The sequence below is a fragment of the Alligator mississippiensis genome, chromosome 13, assembly GCF_030867095.1.
Source record: "Alligator mississippiensis isolate rAllMis1 chromosome 13, rAllMis1, whole genome shotgun sequence".
Taxonomy (NCBI): Eukaryota; Metazoa; Chordata; order Crocodylia; family Alligatoridae; genus Alligator; species Alligator mississippiensis.
The window spans coordinates 25,223,236-25,246,258 of record NC_081836.1 but is presented as its reverse complement, the minus strand read 5'-3'; the positions used below and the strand labels follow the sequence as shown (position 1 = coordinate 25,246,258).

General features: G+C 52.2%; 1 protein-coding gene across 1 annotated transcript; it reads right to left on the bottom strand.

Moving 5' to 3' along the window:
* Positions 1-559: 559 nt before the first annotated feature.
* LOC109284495 (uncharacterized) lies at positions 560-15,015 on the bottom strand. Its single transcript, XM_059716729.1, has 5 exons — positions 12,907-15,015; positions 5,191-5,373; positions 4,428-4,490; positions 3,795-4,242; positions 560-3,608 (listed from the first exon to the last, which is right to left on the bottom strand). Exon 1 carries the CDS (start codon positions 15,013-15,015, stop codon positions 13,432-13,434), a length of 1,584 nt encoding a protein of 527 aa, XP_059572712.1. The 3' UTR covers positions 560-3,608; positions 3,795-4,242; positions 4,428-4,490; positions 5,191-5,373; positions 12,907-13,431.
* Between the last annotated feature and the right edge of the window lie 8,008 nt (positions 15,016-23,023).

Here is a 23,023-nt window from a genome sequence, read left to right as displayed (position 1 = left end):
GGCACAATAGGAATTATAGAAAAATCACCAACTCACCTGAGAGGATGGCCAAGGAACAAGGGGAGAGCACAGCCACCAGCAGTGAGGCAAAACAATCCTGGAGACATGCTAGCAGCTCTCAGGTGTGCCAAAGCCCATTTGATGATCTCCAGGAGGATTAAGGAGCTCTTGTCCCAGCAACAGGGAAGCTGAATGGCCCAGGAATGGCTGAGGCCAGAAACAAAAGTTGGCCACCAGTGAGAGGAAGAGAAGGGCAGTCTGAATCGCCCTCTGAGTGGAGGCATAGAGGAAAATTATCAAGAGCAGGGTGCTGGAGACAGTTGAGACAGGGAGAGCACAACAACCAGGAAAGGTGGGAGAAGCCTTCAAGACATTGGCTAGCTGTGAGTACTGCCAGGTGGCAGCTGTGAGGAACAGCACCTGTAAACAGAGGCAATGTGAGAGGGGAAGGAGGTGGACAATCCTATCCTCACCTGCAGTGAGGCCAGGCTCAGGTCCAGCCCCACAGAATGAAGGAGGGATGGACCCTGAGGAGAGAAATAAAAAGGCAGGACTAGTTTTGGTTTTGTTCAAATGCCTAAGTGGATAAACTTTATTTCATTGCTCCTTAACTCGGTGAGGAAAAGGCCCAGGGTATTCAATTAGGCTGACCATGAGGGCTGAGAAAAAGCCCAGGCCGCAGAATGCTGAATGTTCAGATTGGGACAACAGGTTCTGAAACTGGGTACATGCTTCAAACAAAAGGAGTCACTTGGAAGAACGGACCGATAACCTCTAAGGATGGATGTTTTGTTCTGTTTGTTTAGTTTTGTGCTTACTTATTTTCTGTTTCCTTACTGGAGTCAAACCCTAAAAGGCAATAGCTTAACTTATCAGCATGAGGTAAGGGAGCAGGGTGGAGGGGTGGAGGAGCCCTGCAGAAGAACCTGGTCAGCAAACACATGATAGTGATCTGGTCACAGCCACATAGAAATCAGGTAGCCTCCTAGCTCTCAAAATTATATCAAGTCACAGTGGGCAAAGATTAGTGGGTGACTATGAATTGTGGCTGTCCAGTGTTCAGGGGATGCTGGCGTGGGTATGCTAGAGTCACCCATGGACACCAAACATAAAGGACTTGGTCCTGTGAGAATTTGATGTCTGCTTTCAGCCTAGGAGTTCTGTGTGTGGCTCCTCAAGCAGCCTGCACAGACCCTTCTTGGAGGCCATGAGTTTGCTCAGTCCCTGCCTTGGATTCTGGTGACATCATGTGGCCATTTCACCGCCTGCGATAGCACCCTGTGAGCCTGGGCTGGTGGCTAGCATGTGTGTGCATGCATGTGGGCATGTGGCCTCTGTGCTGACTCCTGTATCCTTCCCCACAACAGGGTGTCATCCTTGAGATAGCCAGGCCCAGAACAACCCCAAACATGTCCATCCAGGGAATGCTAGGTCCCCCAACCAGCTATGCCCCCAGGGCTGAGGTAGACTATGTCCAGAGACCAGGGGGTGGGGGAGGAACAGGCCTACACTGTGCCTTTCCACCTGGGCACCTGCTTTGTGATGACTGCCAGTGTCCAGAGTCAGTGCTACAAGGTGAGACCTTGGCTCACAGGGGAAACTACCAGCAGGCTGAGAGCAATGGCAGTCTCTGCACTGGGAGCACCTGGATACGAGTCTCCCCGCCATCCTGTCTGGGCTGATTTCCATCATTCTTTCTTCAAGCCTTGCCTGCTCAGTTGGTTCTAGTCATGTGGTTGCCTGGGGCGCTTGAAGCCTGGTTTGTGTGGGGTGGTACCCTGGTGTGGGAGCATCCTGGGAAGAGAAGAGGCAGATGCTTGGTGCTCAGCTGGTGACAGGACCCAGATTTCAAAGCACTGAGCCCAGTGGAAGCCAATGTTTTTGGCAGACAGCCACACATTAAGCCTTATGTCTTCCCTGAGTGTCACTCCAATCCCTTTCCACTGCTGGAGCTCCTGCTCTGCTTTCTGCTCCCTGCTCTGATCCCTGCCAAATCTGTTGGCAGTCAGCCTCGCACCTCCAAGGTAGGGCTCACACACATCCAAAGAGGAGGGATGCCCCTGGGAGCTGCACCATGTGATCCAAATCTACCTGTGGTGGGCAGTTGTTGGGCAGAGACAGTTTTCCTGTGCAGACAAGGCCTTGCTCCACCCTTGAGCCCAGTGGCTCCCGGGGAGCTACCCACAGCTGGCGCTGGCAGGGGCAATCTCTAGTTCCAGCCCAGATCATGTGGCGTGATCACTTGACCTCTCTTCTGTCCCTGAGCTGCCAGTGGGCTTCAGGGGTCTGTTTTACAGCTTCTGATGCACTCTCCACCCAATGGAAATGGTTGAACAAGCTTTCTGGAATCTTCCTCCAGCATCTCCCTGGGAAGGGGCTAGGCACCCCTTGATAAACTGCAACTGGAGCAGTCTGGGTGAAGCATGTAGGGGATGGCGTGGGCAGTGGTGGGGAGAGGTCCTAAGGCACAGTAGTGAGCTTGGGTGGGGGAGAGCCCACTGCAAGGCCCAGCTCAGTGTGAGGACAAGGAGCCCGTGCATTGATAACCAAGCCCAGGGTGCATGACACACGGGGGAGCGCTGGGGGACAATAAACCAGCCCTAGTTTGTCAGTGCACGGAATCAGGGATGACTCGGGAGTTTTTAACGTGGGGGCTGGAAACACTGCAGCCTGAGCTCCCCTTGGCCACAGCGCCTGCCCACTCCCTGTCTCAACTGACCCTGTCAAGGCCTGGCTATCACCTCTCCGCCCATTCTGCCCCAGGTGTCCATGAATGGCCAGCTCTTCCAGGAATACAGGCACCACCTCCCATTGCAAGCATCCATTGTACCTGAAACGGTTCACAGACACCCCCGACACCTGCCCCTTCAAGCAGAGGGAAACGCTGGTGCAAACTCACCTGGCATGCACCAGGCTGCAGCCCCTTCACTGCCTCCTCCAGAACCTCCTGCTGAAATTCTGGCCGCACTCCCCCCCTGCACTGGTTCCCCTTTCGCCCAAGAATGTGTCCAATCCCTTCATCAATCTGGCTGACCTCTCAGCGTGCACCACATCTGGTGGCAACAAGTTCCACCCTTGAATTGACCCAGTGGGTGAAAAAGAACTGCCTCATGTCCATTCTAAATGGATGGCCTGCTCATTTCATGCTGTGACCCCTTGTTCTTGTACAGGGAGAGAAACTCAATAATAAATCCGTATTAACTTTCTCTTTCTAGAATGCAGCCCATGAGGAGGGCAGGGGAGAAGCCAGGAATCCAAGTCTACAGGTGCTCAGCTGCACACTCAGACAAAAGTATCCTCCACGGCCCTAACTAGAAGACCCAGGCTCCAAGCCACCTTCCTCCAGCACCATGCACTGCTGCCCCCCACACGTACACATACAGCATGTGCGCTGCCCCAGCACATGGGTGCACGGGCCACCAGAAAGGTGTCAGTGGTGGGGCAGCAAGAATTAACTGGCGTGCAAAGGGCTGCAGGCCAGAGTGCGACCAATTCTTCTGTGGTCCCAGGTCCTGCTGGCATGGGCAGGGAGCTGAGTCTCTTTGGCTCACAGGTCTTTTTCCTGCAGCCTCCACTTTGTCCCGGCTCTGGGGGCTTCTGCTGAGGCCCTAGGAGGGAAGGAGAGGGGACGGTCACCATGCCAGCAATGCCCTCCTCTGGGTACCGAGGGTCCGAGCCCCTCATGCACCTGGGTGCTGTAGGGCAGGGAGCCTGACGGGGGCCCCACCTACCAGCCCCAGCCCCTGGACACAGCCTACCCCTGCCCTGGGGGCATGGCCAGCTGGGAGACCTACCACTCCCAGGACAGGCAGCCTGGGCAACTCCTGTTGGTGCTTGGGTGGTTCAGGATGGATCTGTGTGGGAGAGAAGGATGGTGGGGATCAGTACAGGGAGCAGCAAGCTCCTGCTGGGGACACAGCCTCACATGTGTGAATACACATGCCAGCCAGTAGCGCGGGCTCACAGGCACATATACACATGTACACAACTGCTGTCCCCCACATGTATATACATGGCACATGCGCTGCCCCAGCATATCGGCATACAAGCCACCAGAAGGATGTCAGGGGTTGGAGCAGCAAGTATTACATGGAATGCAAGAGGCTGCAGGACAGGTCGCAGCCAGTCCTTTGGTCTTGCTAAGCCCTGCTGGTGTGGGCAGGGTGCCAGGCCTCTCTGGCCTGCACGTTTCTTTATTATAGCTTCAGCCTGGTCCCTGTTCTGGGGGCTTCTGCTGAGGCCCTAGGACAGAAGGAGAGGGAAAAGTCACCACACCAGCAGTGCCCTCCCCTGGGGACCGACGGTCTGAGGCCCTCATGCCCCTGGCCCCGTAGGGCAGGGAGCCTGACTGGGATGCCACCTGGAAGGCCCAGCTCCTGGATACAGCCCACCCCTGCCCTAGAGACATGGCCAGCTGGGAAACCTACCACTTCCTGCACAGCCATTCTAGGCAGCTCCTGTTGGTGCCTTGGTGTCTTTGGGTGGAGTGGCTGTGGGAGGGAAAGACAGGGGGGTCAGTGCAGGGAACAGTGAGTGCCTGCTGGGGACATAGCCCTACCCATCTGCACACACATGCCAGCCACCAGCATGGGCTCATGGGCACATGTACACAAGTATATGCTCCACCCCACACATCCCACCTGATGGACACCTGTGTACCTGAGACTCCTCCTCAGGGCACATGGGTGTGCCCATGCTACCACCCTGCAAGCACATACGCGTCCACAAACCAGGGGCCTTTGGACAAAACCATCCATAATCTGTGCCTCAGTTTCCCCTTCTCTATCTGACAGATACCAGAGGTACTAGTGCTAGGAAATGCTCAGAGGCAGGAGCCAGAGGAGTCTTGGCCTGGCTTCTCAGGGTGCCTGGGGACCCAGGGCCCTTTGAGGAGAGGATTTCAGGCTGCTCAGCTAGGGCAGGGCACAGGGAAGCCTGGGCCAGGACTGGGTTAGTCCCCATGGCCAGGGCCAGTGTTTGTACATGGCAGGACTCAGGGTGCGGTTCATCCCCCACGCCCACTCCCCAAGGTGCAGGCAGAGGCTGTGGCTCTGGGGTCCCTGCTGCGTTAGGAAGTAGGCAGGGGTGGGAAGAGCTCCAGCAGCCCCATGTCACCCCATAGTCAGAAGGTCATCCTTGCCCTGTCTCAGGCGCAGGGCACGGCTCTGCCAGTACCTCACAGCCACTCACCTGGCTCTTGCCACTGGGTGCATTGCCTGTCCTTGTGTCTTCACCTTTTTCCTGGCAGCAAAGTGGGTATGCACGGAGTGGGGCCTGCATCCAGATGGGTCTCTGGATTGGCCTATGGCTGTCAGGAGGAGGCTGGGGAGCCAGCTGCACCCCAGTTCCTCCACATGTTTGCAGCTGGGGGAGCTGAAGGAGGAGAAAAGATTCTCAGCAGAAGTCCCCCGGGACCCCTATCCCAACCACCCCCCCAGCAGCCTGTGGGCTGCTCCCTGCACCCATGAGGAACCTGTGGGGCCCTTCTAGCCCTACGCTGACCCAGCACCCGGGTTCTGGAGCTCCCGCCCACCCAATCACCAAGAGGCAGCCCCAGCAGACCAGGCAAGAGCCAGTGGTATCACTGCTGCCAGGGAAGTTCTGCTCACCTCATTCCCGGGTGTCAGTGACGTACCATGGGTCTCCAGCGCCCGGGGACCAATGCTTGCATTCCCCACCCTTCTCGTAGCAATAAAGTCATGTTGTGCAATAAGAACTCTGAAGGGCCTGGCTGGCGCCCAGGACCTGGGGGCCATGACCCCCCGCCCCTGTGCCTCATCGATCCTCCACTGCCGAGTGTACAGCGGGCCCAGGAGGACTCTGGCTGCTCATGCCCCTACCACAGACCACAGCCATGGTCACAGAGCTCAGGAGGCCCTGTGCCTCCCCTGGTTCCTGCCCTGATGGTGTCAAGGGACACTCAGCTGGGCCAGAGGGCTTGGGCCTCATCTGAGGCCCCCTGGAGTGGGGCCCTAGAGGGCTTGGGTTCATCCTCAGCCCCCTCCCCAGAGGCAGTCACTGGGGGATAGGGCCAGTTACTCTGAGTGTTCCCCAGGCTGCAGAGCTGAGAGCGCAGGGAGTGGGAAAAGAGCAGCCCCAAGCCAGCAACACTAGCACACAGTCTCCCCACACCAGCAGGAGACCAGAGCACCAGCAGTCCTTTGGTACTCCCATGCCAGCCTCACACCTTGTTGCAAAACTCCAAAGTGTTGTCAGCCTATTACCTGCACTGGGCAGTTCCTTAATCATCCCCCCCCTGACACCTGGACTGGAGCAGCTGGTCTGAAATGGAGGAAAAGAGATGGGAGTGAGCAGTCAGGTGCTGGGACTGAGAGGCCCCAGGGACCCAAGCTCTGGTCTGAGCAGCAGTGGGTGCTGGCTCTGGCACCAGGTTGATGCTTCCCTTTGTGGCTGGAGTTGAGACTGTTCCTCCAATTACTCACCCTGCTGCTCTGCTGGAGTTGCAGCCCTGGGTCTTCCCTACCTATCATCTCTCTACGGTCTGTTACCTATTCTGTCTACTCTACTCTGCTATCCCTGTCTATCTACTCCTTATCTAGTCCTATCAGCTCTCCTGTCTACTATCTACTCTACTATCTCTAAAATCTCTCTACAACTCTACTAACTACTCTCTATTTACTTTCTCTAATCTATCACTTCTCCTAACTCTAAATCTATCACACAAACAAATCCTCTATCTAAACCTTGTCTGAGTCTCTAGGGTTGTGCTGAGACTGACCAGAGGCACTGGGGGCTAGAATTTATACCCTGCCCTTCCCTGGTCTCCATGGCAATTGAGTGACATGGGCGCTACATCACAAAGCAGCCTGTGTCAGGCCCTGTACATGACAGTTGGGCAGGGACCCTGGGCTGGATCCTACTCCCAAAATAGGCCTACCATTGGGCCTCAGGTGTCCAAGCACAATCTGAGTCTGCCCCATACAGTTAATGCCAAGGGGGTCCTTCCCACCTCTCCATGGGCAGGCGTTGACTGAAGGCTCCAGTGGGCACAGGGAGCTGTGGGCATGGTGTTTCAAGGTCTGCAGCAGGTTGGGAAGGGACCCCACAGAGTTCAAAGAGTCCCAGCAGAGCTGGGTTTTCATGGGGCCTCAGGTGGGCTCATCTAGTCCAGCCCCTGCTCAAGACAGGACCAGCCCTGTCTGAACCCTTCTAGATAAGGCCAGGGAGGAGCTGGCCTTATCTAGGTGGTTTAAAATGTGCTCAAGAGCTCCCAGGGAGAGAGATGACCAAGCCCCCATAATCTGGGGAGCACATGCCCCCATGCCACCCTCCCCAGGTGTGTGCACAGCAGCAGGGAGCTCCCTGCTCCCTCCCTCCAAAACATGGAGGTTTGGGCTTTAAAATGCACTCAAGAGCTCCCAGGCAGAGAGAAGACCAAGCCCCCATGGTAAAGGAGGCCACCCCTGCCTCTTCCCCCCAGCCCATGCCAATCTGGCTGGGGGCTCAAACCCCTTCCTGACCCCCAGTGTAGCATTGGGTTGACCAGAGCAGAGAAGCAAAACCTTCCAGCCAGGAAATTCAGTCACAGCAAGAGCATTGGCACAGCTCAGGCTACATCTTGGCCTGGGCTGCAAGTAGAGTGACTGCCTTTTACAAACTGAAAGGTGAGACACATGTCAATCGCCTCTCTCCCTCCCCCACACAGCACAGCTGGAGCAGAGCTCATGGGAGTGGATATGGGCTGCCTGCTGTAAGTTCTGGGCTCTCCACCTTGCTGTCCTGCCCCCGGGAGCCTCACACCTGCCGCGTTGCCACAATAAGCCCCCCTGTGCAGCAGCAGCAAGGGGCACAACTCGACACCACCAGCAGGTGAGTAGCGGGCACCTTGCCGTGGCAATACAGCCAGTGCAAGGCTACCAGGGGCAGGACAGCAGGGCAGGGAGCCCTGAGCTCACCTCCTTCCCCCACCCCATGCACAGCTCTGTGGAGCACATGTCCCCATGCTATCCTCCCCAGGAGTGTGCACAGAAGCAGGGAGCTCCCTGCCCTCTTCCTCTCCAGCAAGCCACCTGTGGCTCCTGCCCTGTGGCTGCACATTCCTGCCCTGGGCCTCGTGCATTGCTCCTGCTGGGCAGTGTCCCCAGCCCCAGCCACCAACCCTACCCCACTCCCTCCCTCACCATAGGGACCTCTATCTCTCCCCCCATTAGACTTACCTGCAGGCAGCTGTGGGAGCTGCTCTTCACCACTGCATGGGGCTGTATTCCTGGCACATATACATGGGGTGCCTCCTGTGACCTGCTCCCCACAGCCCCTTGACCTGGAACTCTGCTAGTCTGCAAGGGGAAACCTGCCATTTTCCACATTCTTCCATGGTGAACAGAAGACCAGGATCCCTTCATAATACTGCGAATCCAGGACAAATGTTGTCCCAGAGTCATGCAGCTCAGGACCAGAACCCGATGTTCCCATTTTGGGATTGTCCTGCCCAATAAGAGATGGGTGGTCACTCTAGATGCGGCTGACTTCCAATGCTGCTGAGGAAGGTGAAAACCCACAGCAACAGGAGGGAAAAATTCCCTCCTGGCCCTGTGATGAGACTAGCCAAGCCCAGATGCTGGGGACAGCTTGACCCCTGCCCTCTGCACTGCAGCCTGGGGACCACAGACTTGCCCAGGTTTGGTGTTTTCACGGCACTGAAAGTACAACCAGGACCACAAAGATGTTTACTTGAATATAATCAATCAAGCATCAAAACATGATAACTGAGCCTGAGGAACAGAACAAAGCCAAATCAGACCCTGTTACCTCCACACAGGAGTTCCTGACTTGTAGGCAATATCTGGTATAACAGCTTCAAGATTGCTGGGCAAATACCCACTTGCAAAAGGGAAAAGAACTGAAGAAAGATTCCATGGGCTCCCCAGCTAGTGGGACGTTTGATAAGACATGTATTTGTGCAAATATAAAATTATGCTTGGGTCAGAGCTAGACAGAAGGCTGTGTGCGATGACAAAGACTGGACACAAGGACACCCAAATATACCTTTCCCTCCATCACTGACTGCCACAGACCAAGGACATGAAGTTTCAAATGTGCACAGCAGGTCTTAACACAGAGGAGTAGAGATAACTTCTTCTAAACCAGGAGTGGGCAGAATATGGCCCTCAGGTCAGATTTGGCCCACCAAGTGATTCTATCTAGGCTACGGCAGGTTCCTCGGCCCCACCTGACCCCTGGGGCACAGGGGGCAGCCTGGGCTGTGGTGTGTGCAGCTGGTCCCACTGCCCCGGGAGTGGAGGTGATGCTTGGTGAGGAGCGCAGCTCACCCTATCCCTGCACATGGCTCTCAAGCATACCAGGAGCTATTGTCTGCAGGGCTGGACAGCAGTGGGACAGGGACAACATGGCGTGGCACAGTGGCCACACTTGGCTTCCTGGCAACCCCCACAGTGGATAATTTCTCCCACCCTTCACAATCCAGCTGCCATTGCCAGTGTCTCTGCTGCTGCCACCAGAACCGTCCCCACTGCCTGGGCACCCCGGCCCATCTAACCCTGCTGCCTACCGCAGGGGTGGGACTGTAGGCCAGATCCAGCCTGCCAACAGATTCAATCCGGCCCGTGGGTGGCTGGCCACTGTGGCAGGGCACTGTGTGTGCCGGCCACTTTAAGGGCCTGAAGACAGCAGCTGGCAGGTGCCTGATGAGGGCAGCCATTTTGGATTCAGGGCTGCCCATATAAACAGGGCATTTTGCTGCCTGGAAAGTCAGGCAACAACAGTGCTTGGCTGTAGGTATCATCTGGAGGTAAGGGAGGAGCTGTAGGGGATGGTCAGGAGGCTCCTGGTCCTGGGCATGACCTAAAACTGCACCCTGCTGGGAGTGGGTGGCCTGGTGGGGCTCTCAGTGATGCAGGAGCCCCCAGGAAATGCCAGGCCAGTTACCACCCTGGTGAAAGGCGGGTTGGGGTGCCTTAACCCCTAGCCCCCACAATTGGGTGGGTTACCCCCTTGTAGGGTCTGGAAGGTGGACCCCAGTGAGAGAGTGGGGCCATAGACTCAAACCTGTCTTGACATCCCCCGACTGGTCCGTGCTGGGGCCAGGACTGGAAGGGCCGGGGGTGCACTGCGAGGGACGCCCAGAGCTGAGGGCCTGGGGCTCCGACTACCCTGGAAGTGGGCCAGGGCCAGTAGCCAAAGGTCCCAGGGGGACTGCACCTGTAAAGGGGAAAGCAGCTTGGGGAGCTATGCTGCCTAGGATGAAGGCAGAACAGGTTGCCTGAATGGAGGGATCCAGGTGGGGTTCAAACAGTAGGATTCTGGGGCCCAGAGTGGGGCCAGTGATATTGATAACATCTGGATGCCATCTGCAAGGCTTGTCCTGCAGTGTAGGGGCAGATGGTGCCCCCTGGCATCAGGGCAACAAATGGGCAGCCTCCTGTTTAATTAACATCAATTAATTAATTAACAACAAGGCATGGCGGGTGGTTTGCCCAGAAACGGGTGGGTGGGCCTCAAAAAAATTGGCCCCAAGAAGGCCCCCTGTTACAGCCACACACTCATTAGATCTGTCCTGCAGACAGCTGGTGGCTCCAGCTGCCACTTAGTGCTGGATGGGCGGGTGGGACTACTTCTACCCAGCAGCATTAGTCCTTGACGTGGCAGTATCAGCTGTGGACCCAGGCAGGGCTGTAACAGGAGGGTGGCAGCATCAGCTGTGGATGCCACCAGGCAGGTTCCATGTCAGGGCTCTGGAACCCACTGGCTGTGCCAATAGCTGACACCACCACCCACCTGCCATGGTAGAAATCCCTGTCTGGGTCCACAGCTGAGCTTTGGGGGTACCTGCTGAACCACAGCTCCAGCTGGGCTCTGGAGGGAGAGAGGAAGGGAAAGAGCGGAAGGGCGGGTGGGAAAGAGCTGGATGTGGCTCTCAACAGGTCCCCAAAACTCATTAAGTGGCCCTCCAGCCAAAATGATTGCCCACCCCTGGATTGTACCATTGGTTAAACTACCTGTGACTGCAGCACAGCCTCAAACTGTGCAACACCTGCTGCAATGCCTGCTGCTTGTAGACACGCATACAATGAAAAACCCTGCAAAGTACAATAAATGAGCACAAGTACATTAGAAAATAGTCAAATTTCATGTAGAGACATGAGAAGAAGACTCCTAATGCAGCCCAGTATACCCTTATTCTTCTTTGCAGCAAGGGCGTACTGATTGCTCATGTTCAGCTTATTGTCCACAGTAGCCCCCAGGTCCTTTTTTGCAGAGCTGCTGTCCAGCCAGTCAGCCCCAGCTGGTGCATGGGATACTGGGGCATGGGATTGTGCCATCCTGAGTGCAGGGCTTTGCACTTGTTCTTATTGAACCCCATGGGATTTGTTTTGGTCCAATCCTCCAATTTGTCTAGATCTCTTGGAATAATAGCCTAACCCTCCAGCGTATCTACTACTCCCGTGAATGACTCGTGCCCCTGGCCGCTGGCACTGGCAGTAGTGAGCGTCGGCAACAGCCAGTAGGATTGTGGAGTGCCTGCAGACACTGCCAGCAGTGCTGGCAGTGGGGCGACGAGCCGTAACCACTCACAGACTCCGCTGACATCATCGGCGGTGCCTTTTTGTAGGGGGTGTACTGCCATGCTCAGGGGGTGCATGTGCACCCCCTACACGTCACCCCTGACTACTCCCCCCAGCTTGGTGTCATTTGTCCTGGATCACTCTATACTGGCTGCTAACTAGACACTGAGCCTTGTTTACTACCCTTTGAGCTCAAGGATCTGTCCAGTTTTCTATCCACCTTACAGTCCATTCATCCAGCCCTTACTTCCTTAGCTTGCTTGCAAGAATGTTGTGCTAGACTGCATCAAAAGCCTTGCTACACTGCTCTTCCCACATCCACAGAGCCAGTCATCTTGTCATAGAAGGCAATCAGGTTGGTCGGGCATGACTTGCCCTTGGTGAATCCATGCTGACTGTTTCTAATCCCCTTCTCCTCTTCCAAGTGCTTACAAATGAATTACTTGAGGATCTGCTTCATGATCTTTCCAGGGACTGAGGTGAGGCTAACTGGTCTATAGTTCCTTGAATCCTCCTTTTTCCCTTTCTTAAAGGTGGACATTATTTGCCCTTTTCCAGTCATCCAGGATCTCTCCCAATCACCATGAGTTTTAAAAAATAATGGCCAGCAGATCTCCAATCACATCAGCCAACTCCCTCAGCACCGTTGGGTGCATCACATCTGACCCCATGAACTTGTACATGCCCAGCTTTTCTAAAGAGTCCCTAACCTGTTCTTTCATCACTGTTGGCTGTTCATCTCCTCCTCAAACTGTGCTATCAGGTGCAGTAGTCTGGGAGCTGACCTTGCCTGTGAAGACTGAGGTAAAAAATGCATTGAGTACTTCACCCTTTTCCACAGCCTCTGTCACTAGGTTTCCTCCCCCATTCAGTAAGGGACCCACACTTCCCCTGAACCTCCCCTTGTTACTGACATACTTGTAGAAACCCTTCTTGTTACCCTTCATGTCCCTTGCTAGCTGCAACTCCAATTGCACTTTGGCCTTCCTGATTTCATCCCTGCATGTCCGAGCAATGCTCTTATAATCCTCTCTAGTTGTTTGTCCAAGTTTCCACTCCTTGTAAGCTTCCTTTTTGTGTTTTAGTTCACGGAAGAGTTCCCTGCTAAGCCACGCTAGTCTTCTGCCATACTTTTTAGTCTTTCTGTGCATTATCATGATTCATTTCTGCACCCTTGGTAAGGTTTCTTTAAAATACAGCCAGCTCTCCTGGACTCTGTTGGCAACCGCAGCACTCACCAGGCGGTTTACCAGTTGAACTGGGGGGGCGGGTGGATGACCAACCCGCCTTATGGACAGGCCGGGGATGAAAGGGACACTCACTCAGTTGGAAGATAGTAAAATTGAACTTAACATTTACTTACAGTAAGATTTCAACAGTGGTTACACAACAAAACGACAGTGGTGAAGCAGTAGTTAAAGATGACAGGTAGGAGATAGCAATTGCTTTTTCCGATGTACGTGCGGATGGAGAGCTCACTATTCGGTGAAATAATAGCCAGAGTGTGACTATTCGTATGACTATTCGTATGACTATTCGGCCATGGGGACACGGATTCTTGGACAGGGTGATCAGTCCTATCCGAGGGCCTGTGTGGAACCCAGGACCCTGCACTTTAGCGTGCTGTCCCTTTTATAAACTCTTCAGCCAATCAGAGGAGGCTGCTGATTTACAGTTAAGAGAGAGTGTCTGCTGGCCAGGCAGCCACGCTTCTCCTGCAGCTCCTGATTCGTTAAGGCTGTCTGATCACGAGCTGGTCAGCCTCATGATCATGAGCTCTTCACACGCTGAACATGACCTGCTCTCGTGTTCTGCATTGGTCTGGCATGTGGGCTGAGCGTTTGGTCACCTTTTCTACTCAGACATGCCCCCTTGACCAAATGCCAGATCAAATACCTTCAAGTTCTACTTCTCCTTCATCTACATTAGACAGTTGGGTATATACGAAGGTCAACAGCGTCATTACTCGACGTTTAACTGCATTCAAAATACAACAACCAATACAAACACACAGCAAAATGCCTAATAAGGGTATTAACGGGGTTAACAGCGGAGCAATTATACGCATGGCTAGTGAAGAAAAGTCCCAACCAAATCCTGAAAAGAGGTCTGCAAGCCAGACTTTACTGATACTAGCTATGGCGTTAGCGCCTTTAGCCGCTTTTCGAATTAACTCGAGTTGGGACATTAAAGGAACTGTAACATTCGGGATAGATATACAGCAATATTCGGTGGATAAGTTTAGATACTTGCATACTCCCCCATTATTATGCACTAACATGGCGTCTAAAGCAAGCCTATTTTGTAGGGTCATTCGTGATGTTTCTTGTACTTGTCTATTCATTAAGGTTAAGGCTTCGTTAGTGGCATTGAACCCTACTTCTGCCTCTTCAGCTAGGCGGACAACAGCTTCACGGGCTTTCATTATTCCCACCCACCATACGAACAGGCCTTCTACTTGCCATTCGATTCGTTTCGCCACCCGCTCACCATAAGTCATTTTCGACCAGACGGTTGTAGTGCGCCTCTGTCTAGAATCAGAATGCCGAACCCATGGGGTATACGGGTTGGATGTATTGGCGGCGAGAGGTGGACACAGTTCCACGCTCGCTATAAAACAAGTGCCGTTGAAATCAACGGGTAAAGCTGTATATAGTAGCCTGTCATCACACGCCCACATAAGACCGCGGGGTGTGTTCATTGGCAAATTATGTCGTCTACACCACAGTGCTTGTACCCTGGGTGTGCAGTAAGGATGGGACAAATTACGGCTTTCAAAATATCGTACTTCCGCTTGTCTAAGGGGGAAAAATGCACTTAACAGTGGGTGATTACCATGAAATTCTGTCAAATTTACTCCTTTGTTAGGATCCCATCCCCCTTTCCGCATCGGGGTACTATTGAGAAACGAGAACCACGAAGGTGAGTATTGCCGTGCTGACCATGGCAAGGTTTGGACCCGATCGTCGTCTGTGCCCCACTTTCGTGCCCCCCATGGAATGCGATGACAGTCAATTGGTTCTACTTTATGACTCCCTAGTCCCCAACTCCTACAGTTTAAGCTTGTGATATTTTTCTTTGTTACAGGACCTGTTGGCCAGTAGTACGCTGCCATTTTTTTTCCTCTTGTGATTGTGTGGTCAGGGAAAGACACTACCTGACAACCCGGGCAAAGTATGGGGCCATTGGTTCTACAGTTAAAGGTCCCACACAATGGCCCTTGTACCTCGCGGAACCATGGGGTGATGTCAAGGGGAGTGACATACGTAGTTAACACATTCCCATCGATTGCGCTTGGTTTTGGTATACAAGCCGTCACGCCCTCCGGATGGGGCCCAGTTGCGTTGGGCCAGATTTCTATTAGCTGCAACATGGAGTTTCGCTGCAGAGGATCATCGGGGTCGCTTGTCTCTGTAGTCGCCTTGGTCGTGAACACGAGCAGACTGATGATGAAGAGGTTGCCTCGTGACATGTTGTCACCACCGGAGAAAGCTAAAAAAAAACCCCCAAAACTCGCGATCTGTTAGTGATGCATTATAAATTGTGTTATATGCGTGTACTCCGTTGGCTTAGCCAACTGTGATGGGCCAAGACGATGCGTGTGGGTGTGACTGCTTCAATAGAAACAAAGTAAGTATTAGGGTAATCTCCGGCCCTAATTATAACACCCGGTGCTGGGGACGGATGTTTAGAGGTGGCTGTTGGAATGGTTAACCACACTGCTTCGTGAGGTGAATAACATGGTTTCCAGGGTGGACGTGGTGTTGGGGTACGTTCTTCTCACAGTGACTTGGTGGTATTCATCAAGATCAATATTTCGTTGTTACACTTAATCCAATTTTTGTATGACCCGTTTCCTTTTAGCCTTAATTGCTCTTTATACAATCCTATGTGACGTTCCACAACGCCATTAGACTGTGGATGGTATGGTAGATGTTGATGCCATTGGATGTTATATTCGGCTGCAAGTTGTTCTATGGCTTTTGAATTAAAGGGTGGTCCTCCATCAGAATGTATCACATGGGGCACTTGCCAGTGAGCAAAAGCAAGCCGTAAGCATCCCTGAACTGTAGAAGCTGTAGTTTTCCTTGCTGGGAGGACAAGAAGTTGGCGGGTCCCTAAATCCACAATCACTAGTCCTTTATTCGGTGGTCTTGATCCTGGGAGAGGTCCAAGCAGATCCACTTGCCACACTTTGCCTGGTGCAAAATGTACAGGGTCAAAGACACCGGTCGTATGTTTATGGTGCGTTGGTTTTTCCTTAGCACAAGCTGGGCATGCTTGGGTTATCTCCCTCCACTGTTGTAAGCTTGGCCCCTTATCATTATATTGTTTCCAGTGGGTTCATGCTTTTTCAGCACCTGGGTGACCCCAGAAATCATGGAGCCATTTCAGCAGTGGTTGATCATCTGCCACATTTGTCAGGTTTGATTGCACTAGGCCTACTTCATTTGATGGTTCTCAATGGGCTAATAGGCGGTCTATGATGGTATGTACAGGATCTGTATCAGGTCGATGGGAATGGGTATGTTTGACTAGAGGTAGTGTTAAGAATCGCTACAAGATTTCTTTAATGTCTTCCCAGATGGATTGATGTTCTGTCGCTTGTGCTGCCCCAGTAACAATCCGATATATATACTCTGAGTCCATAGTGATGACAGGGACTGGAAGTGTTCCATCATGATGATCTCGAACATGTGTGAGCACTAGATGGAATCATCGTAATTCCAATGCTTGTACTGACTTGTCTGTAAAGGCTGAGCGAAGATCGGTGTCCTTACAGGGTTCACAGTAAAGTCCATACGCGCCACCGTTGCAGGATGTACCGTCAGAAGCTATCCAGGCTGGTGATTGTAGTCCCATACAGTCGAGGTATGCTGAGTGTTTCCTCCTCGTCGTCGGGGGTTAGTTCCCCGTCGATAACTTGCCATGTTGACCAGTAGTATTGGAACCGCAGAACGGTCGTGCTCCAAGTCTTTTGCGTCCCTTGGTATTCTGGGTGACTCTGGCCGGGGTTAAGCGAGGCCAGCATAGAACCTCCTGGCACAACAAGGGTACCTGGAGATACTGATAAATGCTCTGCTAATTGTGTCACCAGCATGACTTTTGCTAGACAGCCATACTGGTGTTGATGATTCTGTAGTGTGTGGTGACCGGTGAATGCAGACTGCTCCGTCGCTGGGTCCTTGGCTATGAACCAGATGTGTTGTCTGGTAAAACCCACATGAATTGTTAACAGGGTACCAGTAGGTGGTGTAATTAGACGTGTGTTCTGAACCTCATTGAAAACTGCTTTTAAGGCTCGTTGATCTTGGTCATTCCAAGGTTTCCTTCGCTTGGTCTTTTTTGAATCTGCTGTTGCAATCGTTGTACAATCCTCAAATGTGATGGTGTTATATAATGATGGAACCAATTTAGCTGACCTAAAAGGCCTTGGAAATCTGCTTGAGTTGTGGGTCGGGACTCAAGTGTAGGTGTGGAATTGTGTGTTGTTCCCCATCGGTACTGACCTGCAGATCACGTCCCCAAAAAGGTGATGTCGGAGGACGGTTCCTTCATGGACTTGTTCGCATTGATTGTCCATCCCTCGTTGTTTAAATGGTCTTTTAACTTCTCGGCGGTGTTGTGGACTGTCGTGCAGTGGTGTCCCATGATGACGATGTCGTCAACGTAGGACCAGATTTTTACGTCCTCGGTCCCCGGATGTAAGCTTGCGAAGCGCTCACGGGTGTTCATCGCAGCTGTCGCTAATGCTGGTGAATTGCGGTAACCTTGAGGGCAAACTTTCCACTTATACATTTCACCGCTTACACACACATTAAGGACCCCTTGTGGATCATTTATTGGAATCGAATAGAACATGTCCTTTAAATCTAAAGTGATGGCCCACCATTCTCCATCCCTTTGGGTCTCGATTATACCATTTAGAATTTCAGTTATGGTTTGAGCCGCGGGCATTTGGATTGGTTTACATCGGTGATTTACTTGCCGATAGTCCACCACTAACCGGGCTTCTGCTGGTTTCCCTGGTTTGGGGATGCCCCATCCCGCCGAAAGGTAGGTAGATGATCTTACCGGGCTGACGCAACCTTGTCAGTTCAAATCATGTAGTAGGGTCTTAACTTGATCCTTGAGTGTTGAGCGCGCTGGAATCGGTTAATAGCACCATGGAGTCGGATTCGTTAAAGTGGGCTGGTGTTTATCCTCTCGGGCGACAGATAGCGGTAGAGCGACGAGAATATGGTGTTTAAGATGTAAAGCTTTTATTCCCGGGATTCCTAGAATGTTGATGCCTCCCCTAGGACCCCGAGTAAAACTTTAGAGCCAATTTCAAACTTCACTAGGGTGGTATTGGCAGTGGCGTTTAAACCCTGTACGAAGATAGTCCTCGATGTTTTAATGTGTGGGACTTCAGGCTTTATTACATTAACTTGGGCTCCCGTATCAAGTAAAAAGCATGTTGGTATTATATTGGAATCTCCAGGCATGCTAACATTAAGGGTCACATACGGGCGTTCATCATTAAAAGGTCGGCCGTCGGTACCTGGTTCGACGGCCGCTACTCGTTTTTTGCTTTGTTTTGTTCTGGTGATCTCGGCCTGAAACCTAGACGGAGTGCTAACTTTCTTTGTCCTTCATCCCCCAATCTACGGAGTTGGTCTTTCGTTAAACCACTTTGATTTAACAAAAACCCAAATCTGGTACGATCAGTTTGGGGTTTGCTAGGTGGTGATCCTCTCTGGGGTTCTGCCACTTGTATTCCCGTTGGTGAGATAGATGCTATTTCTATCTTATGTGCCGTGGTGAGCTTTCCCAAACTGCTTAGGACATTCCCTATCGGGCCTTCCACCAACGGACGTAGCAATAGGCAAAATATGGGTGTATTGGTACCCCCATAAATTTCCACGCAGGCTTCTACTGCTGGCGTAGACACGGGAACTATGCCAGGGTCGAGACACCAACGGTGAGGCCAGCTACTGTTTGCTTGTTGGGCATTTAAATTTAACGGGTACCGTCCAGGATTCCAAGTTAAATAACTCATTCCCGCTATGGCGTACAAAAGTTGTGTAGCCGTGGGGTTGCTAGGCGGATCCGCATGCCAGGCACAGACTCAAGTCATCAGCGCTGGAACCATAGCAGCACACAAAGGAATCGGCCAGACCTTGTTACGCAGTATCAGGGTGGTATCACTGCATGCCCCTCCGCTCCATGTGGGCTGATGCATGAGTGCGGTACATTCTTCGGGGTCTACTAGATCCGCTCCGTGTTCTAATATTAACTGCCCTTGCCACATTGCTAGTGTTTCGCCCGGATTTATTCAGGTCTCTTTCATTAATTCTTGGAGCTCCCCTCTGGTGCGGGTGCCAAAGGTGGTGAGTGTACGGGTCTCTGCTCCATTAGTGACAGTTTTGATTAAAGCTACAGGGTTCACCTGTAGGGCGGGTGCGTTTGCATCCTCAGGGAGAGTGGGGTATAGGCGCGGGGTGCTGTATGGAGGCGGTTCCCTAGGTGGCGCTGTTGGGTTCTCCTCCGCCCCTCCCGCTTCAGTGATGTCAATCGCTCTTCCCGCGTCAGTGTGCAGGCCCTCCCCTAGGGGTTTTTCACTCACTGCGCCTGCGTTGAGATTTTGCGCCTCAGATGCTTTAGCCAAGCCTTCTTTTTCGTCTGCAGCGCCATCTTGGAGCAGCGGTTTGGCTTGTGTGGCACTCCGATCCGCGGCTGTCCTAGCCAGGGTCTCCACCACGCTGGCTTGGTTAGCCGCGTGTTGCAACAGGGTGGTCACCGTGTGAAACAAGACATTAATCATTTTGCCCTTTTTCCACTTCTTTGTGCCCCATTTCCATTTTGTGGCCTCCTGCCCGTTGGTCTCAAGGCCTTCCTGGAGTCCTGTTAGGATCCCATTTTCAGTGCCACCAGGGCTGAGGTTAGGGCACCTGAATTTATCAGGAGGTGTGTCGCAGCCACCACCCTCCTTCAGATATTTGATACATCTAGCGTATTCTTTTGCCGGGGTATGATTGCTAGTATCATGGAAGCTTTAACGCGGTGGAGTTGTACCTCCGCGGCCGTGTCGGGCGGTCGATACAGGACTGCGGGGCTTGCGAGAAGACACCCCAAGGCTGCAGGAGTGAGGCCTGTAATGGCCCATTCTTTAAGTGGCCCTCCGGTGTTTTCAGCGGGGCGGATTGAAACATGGCCACCGATCCTCCCGTCTGGCTGGGCCTGATGATACGCCATGTGGGCCCATAAATCATCGGCACTGGTGGTCGGGGGCCTGTGGTGATTTCTCCACGGGCAATGCTGAACTAACTCGTCAGTGCATTCCTCATTCTCCCTTTTTCCCGTGGATCCTGTTCGTGACGCCATGTTGGCAACCGCAGCACTCACCAGGCGGTTTACCAGTTGAACTGGGGGGGCGGGTGGATGACCAACCCGCCTTATGGACAGGCCGGGGATGAAAGGGACACTGACTCAGTTGGAAGATAGTAAAATTGAACTTAACGTTTACTTACAGTAAGATTTCAACAGCGGTTACACAACAAAACGACAGTGGTGAAGCAGTAGTTAAAGATGACAGGTAGGAGATGTCACAACCCAAGGGTGTGATTTTTGTTTGTGTGCGCTTTGGCACCGCTGAATTATTTTCCCGCCGTTTGAAGCTTTCTTTGCAGGGTGCATTTCTTCTTTGCAGCATAGAAAAGCACGTTGCAAGGAGTCCCCGCCATTTGTATTCAAATTCAACCCCCCCACTATTGGTTGTTTCTAAATTATTCCCACGTGGTGGTTAGCGATTGGCTTGCTGGCCGTATAAGAGGCTTGGGTGGTTTCCGCCCAAGTTGGAGAACTTCGAGCACGCTGCAGAGTGCCTCTACGGAGATTTGACCTGTGGCTGGCTGATCGATAGACTGATCACCTATCGATTCTTCTCCCCGTCACCGAGCGCAATCCTTGACGTATCCCTCTTCCCTGCGTGCAAAAAGTTCCACGGATCCTCAACAACTTCGTGTGAGTCAGAGTTTTGTCCGAGTCCTTAACATAGGGATTTAAGCGGAGCTTTACTCAACCATTACGCGTCTGTGCCTAATTCTAGCATGTTGCCTGCTTTCTCTGACCCGGCATGTCCGGGCTGCTGGCCACAGCCCACGGCGCGAAAAAAGGGCCCCGGATCGTTCCCGGCCCGCACAGGAGATAGCAATTGCTTTTTCCGATGTACGTGCGGATGGAGAGCTCACTATTCGGTGAAATAATAGCCAGAGTGTGACTATTCGTATGACTATTCGGCCATGGGGACACAGATTCCTGGACAGGGTGATCAGTCCTATCCGAGGGCCTGTGTGGAACCCGGGACCCTGCACTTTAGCGCGCTGTCCCTTTTATAAACTCTTCAGCCAATCAGAGGAGGCTGCTGATTTACAGTTAAGAGAGTGTGTCTGCTGGCCAGGCAGCCACGCTTCTCCTGCAGCTCCTGATTCGTTAAGGCTGTCTGATCACGAGCTGGTCAGCCTCATGATCATGAGCTCTTCACACGCTGAACATGACCTGCTCTCGTGTTCTGCATTGGTCTGGCATGTGGGCTGAGCGTTTGGTCACCTTTTCTACTCAGACTCTTTTTTCCTCCTCAGACTGGCCTCTTAGGAGATCCTGCCCATGTGTCCCCTGAGTGAGTCGAAGTCTGCTTTTCTGAAGTCCAGGTCCTTACTCTGCTGCTCTTCTTCCTTCCTTTCCTCAAGATCCTGAACTCAGTCATCTCGTGGTCACTGCTACCCAAGTTGCCATCCACTACTACATTATCCACCAGTTCTTCCCTATAGTATAAGACAGTGACTCAGGCCTATCTACATTAGGGATTTTTGCACAGCTGTAAGCTGCACTGATGCAAACCATGACTACAAGCCCCACTTCAGATCTGTGTGGTGCATTTGCTTTGAGTGCATGTGGGAATTGTATTGAATTGGGGTGCTCTGCCATTGCACAGTTCCCCTCTCAGCTCAAGACAGATAATGAAAAGCAGGACCTGCAGCATCCAGAGCTACATCTATGTATTCAAGAGACATTCAGTTCTAGTCAACATGGACTAACTTATATTAGAAGCATTAGGCCATGTCTTTACCAATTCTTCCTCAGCCCAGGTCCACTACCAAGGGTGAGAATCCCTATCTATTTGTTCCTGCTGGGGTACACCTGAGACCTGCAATTAAGCAGTGTAAAGGGCTTGTCAGCAGCTCTGCATGATCCCACAGTGCCATGCTTATGCCCTCCCAGGGAGGCACTCAAGACTACCTACAGAGATGTCTAAGCCATTTATACTGCCCAATTGCAGGTCCCAGGTCTACCACAGCAGAAGCAAGAGGTGGATTCAGGGTTTGGAAAAAATATAGACAGGGCCTTAGTTTCTAGGCACCACCACACTATATTAGGAAAGAGAGAGGTGGAACACTTCTTGCTGGTTTGTTACTTGCACCTGTTTATTAAAGAGTCCCTTGTATTGAGAGAGAGAGGCGTTATGACTACTGGAGCCAAATACACATTAAAAGCAAGTAGATCAAAATGGTACATTAAATGCTAGGACTTTTGTTTTCACAGGCTGTACTTGTCTGTTCTTCACTTCCACAGCTCACTTCTGAACGTTATATAGTGTTATATTTATAATACAATATGAAGGGCACCAAACTCCATGGTATCCCTGTGAACCTCATATGGCTTATATTTGGAACAGATGACAGCACTGCCAAAGAAAAAGAAGCATGTACTTTGTGTGACTTCATTCTGCCCCAGTACTGGAGTCTCAAACAAGCTGTTGCTAATGGACAGGCAGAAATGAAGACTTGCAGCTTAATTCCAGGGGACTCAAGAACTAGCAGACACTAGAAAACCTGGTCAAAGAGCTACATCTGGCATTGAACCCTGCTGTGGCCAGGCTCCAGGTCAGGCATGGATGCAATAGAAACAAATGCTAGAGATGGGAACCTTTTACTGAGGGGGTCCTGATTCCTGCACCAGTAAACTTCAGCCCTTCTCCAATCACGTGACTTCTTACTCCTCAGCAGAGGTGCTGATGTTGTGTGGGAGAAAGGCCATCTCTGAGACAGCTGAGATGTAGGCCATTTAGGTATTTGTAAACAGGAGCTGGCACCTGGACTATCAACAGGAATTGTATGACAGTGCAGGGAGAGTTCAGAGCACCCATTTAATATGCTGTTGTCAGTCTGCCCTACTTAGATGGTGGGCAGCTGCTGCCTATACCAGCTGAAGTTTCTAACCAGCTTCAGTGAATAATTTCAGGTCTGGTGCTCTGCAGTCTATTCATTCTCAAACAACAGAAAAAGGAGCATCCCTGCAAAGTGAGCAGGCAAGACTGCAATATCTTAGCTGGCAACAGGTCAAAGGTGATCTAAAAAAGGAAAAATTAATAAGTTTTTGTGCCATTTTGCTTCTTGATGTTGTATAAAATACCTGAGTGTTACTTTTCTGCTTGCTTT

Excerpts from the sequence above, each read along its gene's own strand:
- LOC109284495 (XM_059716729.1), bottom strand. The coding sequence starts at position 15,015 with ATGTCACGAGGCAACCTCTTCATCATCAGTCTGCTCGTGTTCACGACC.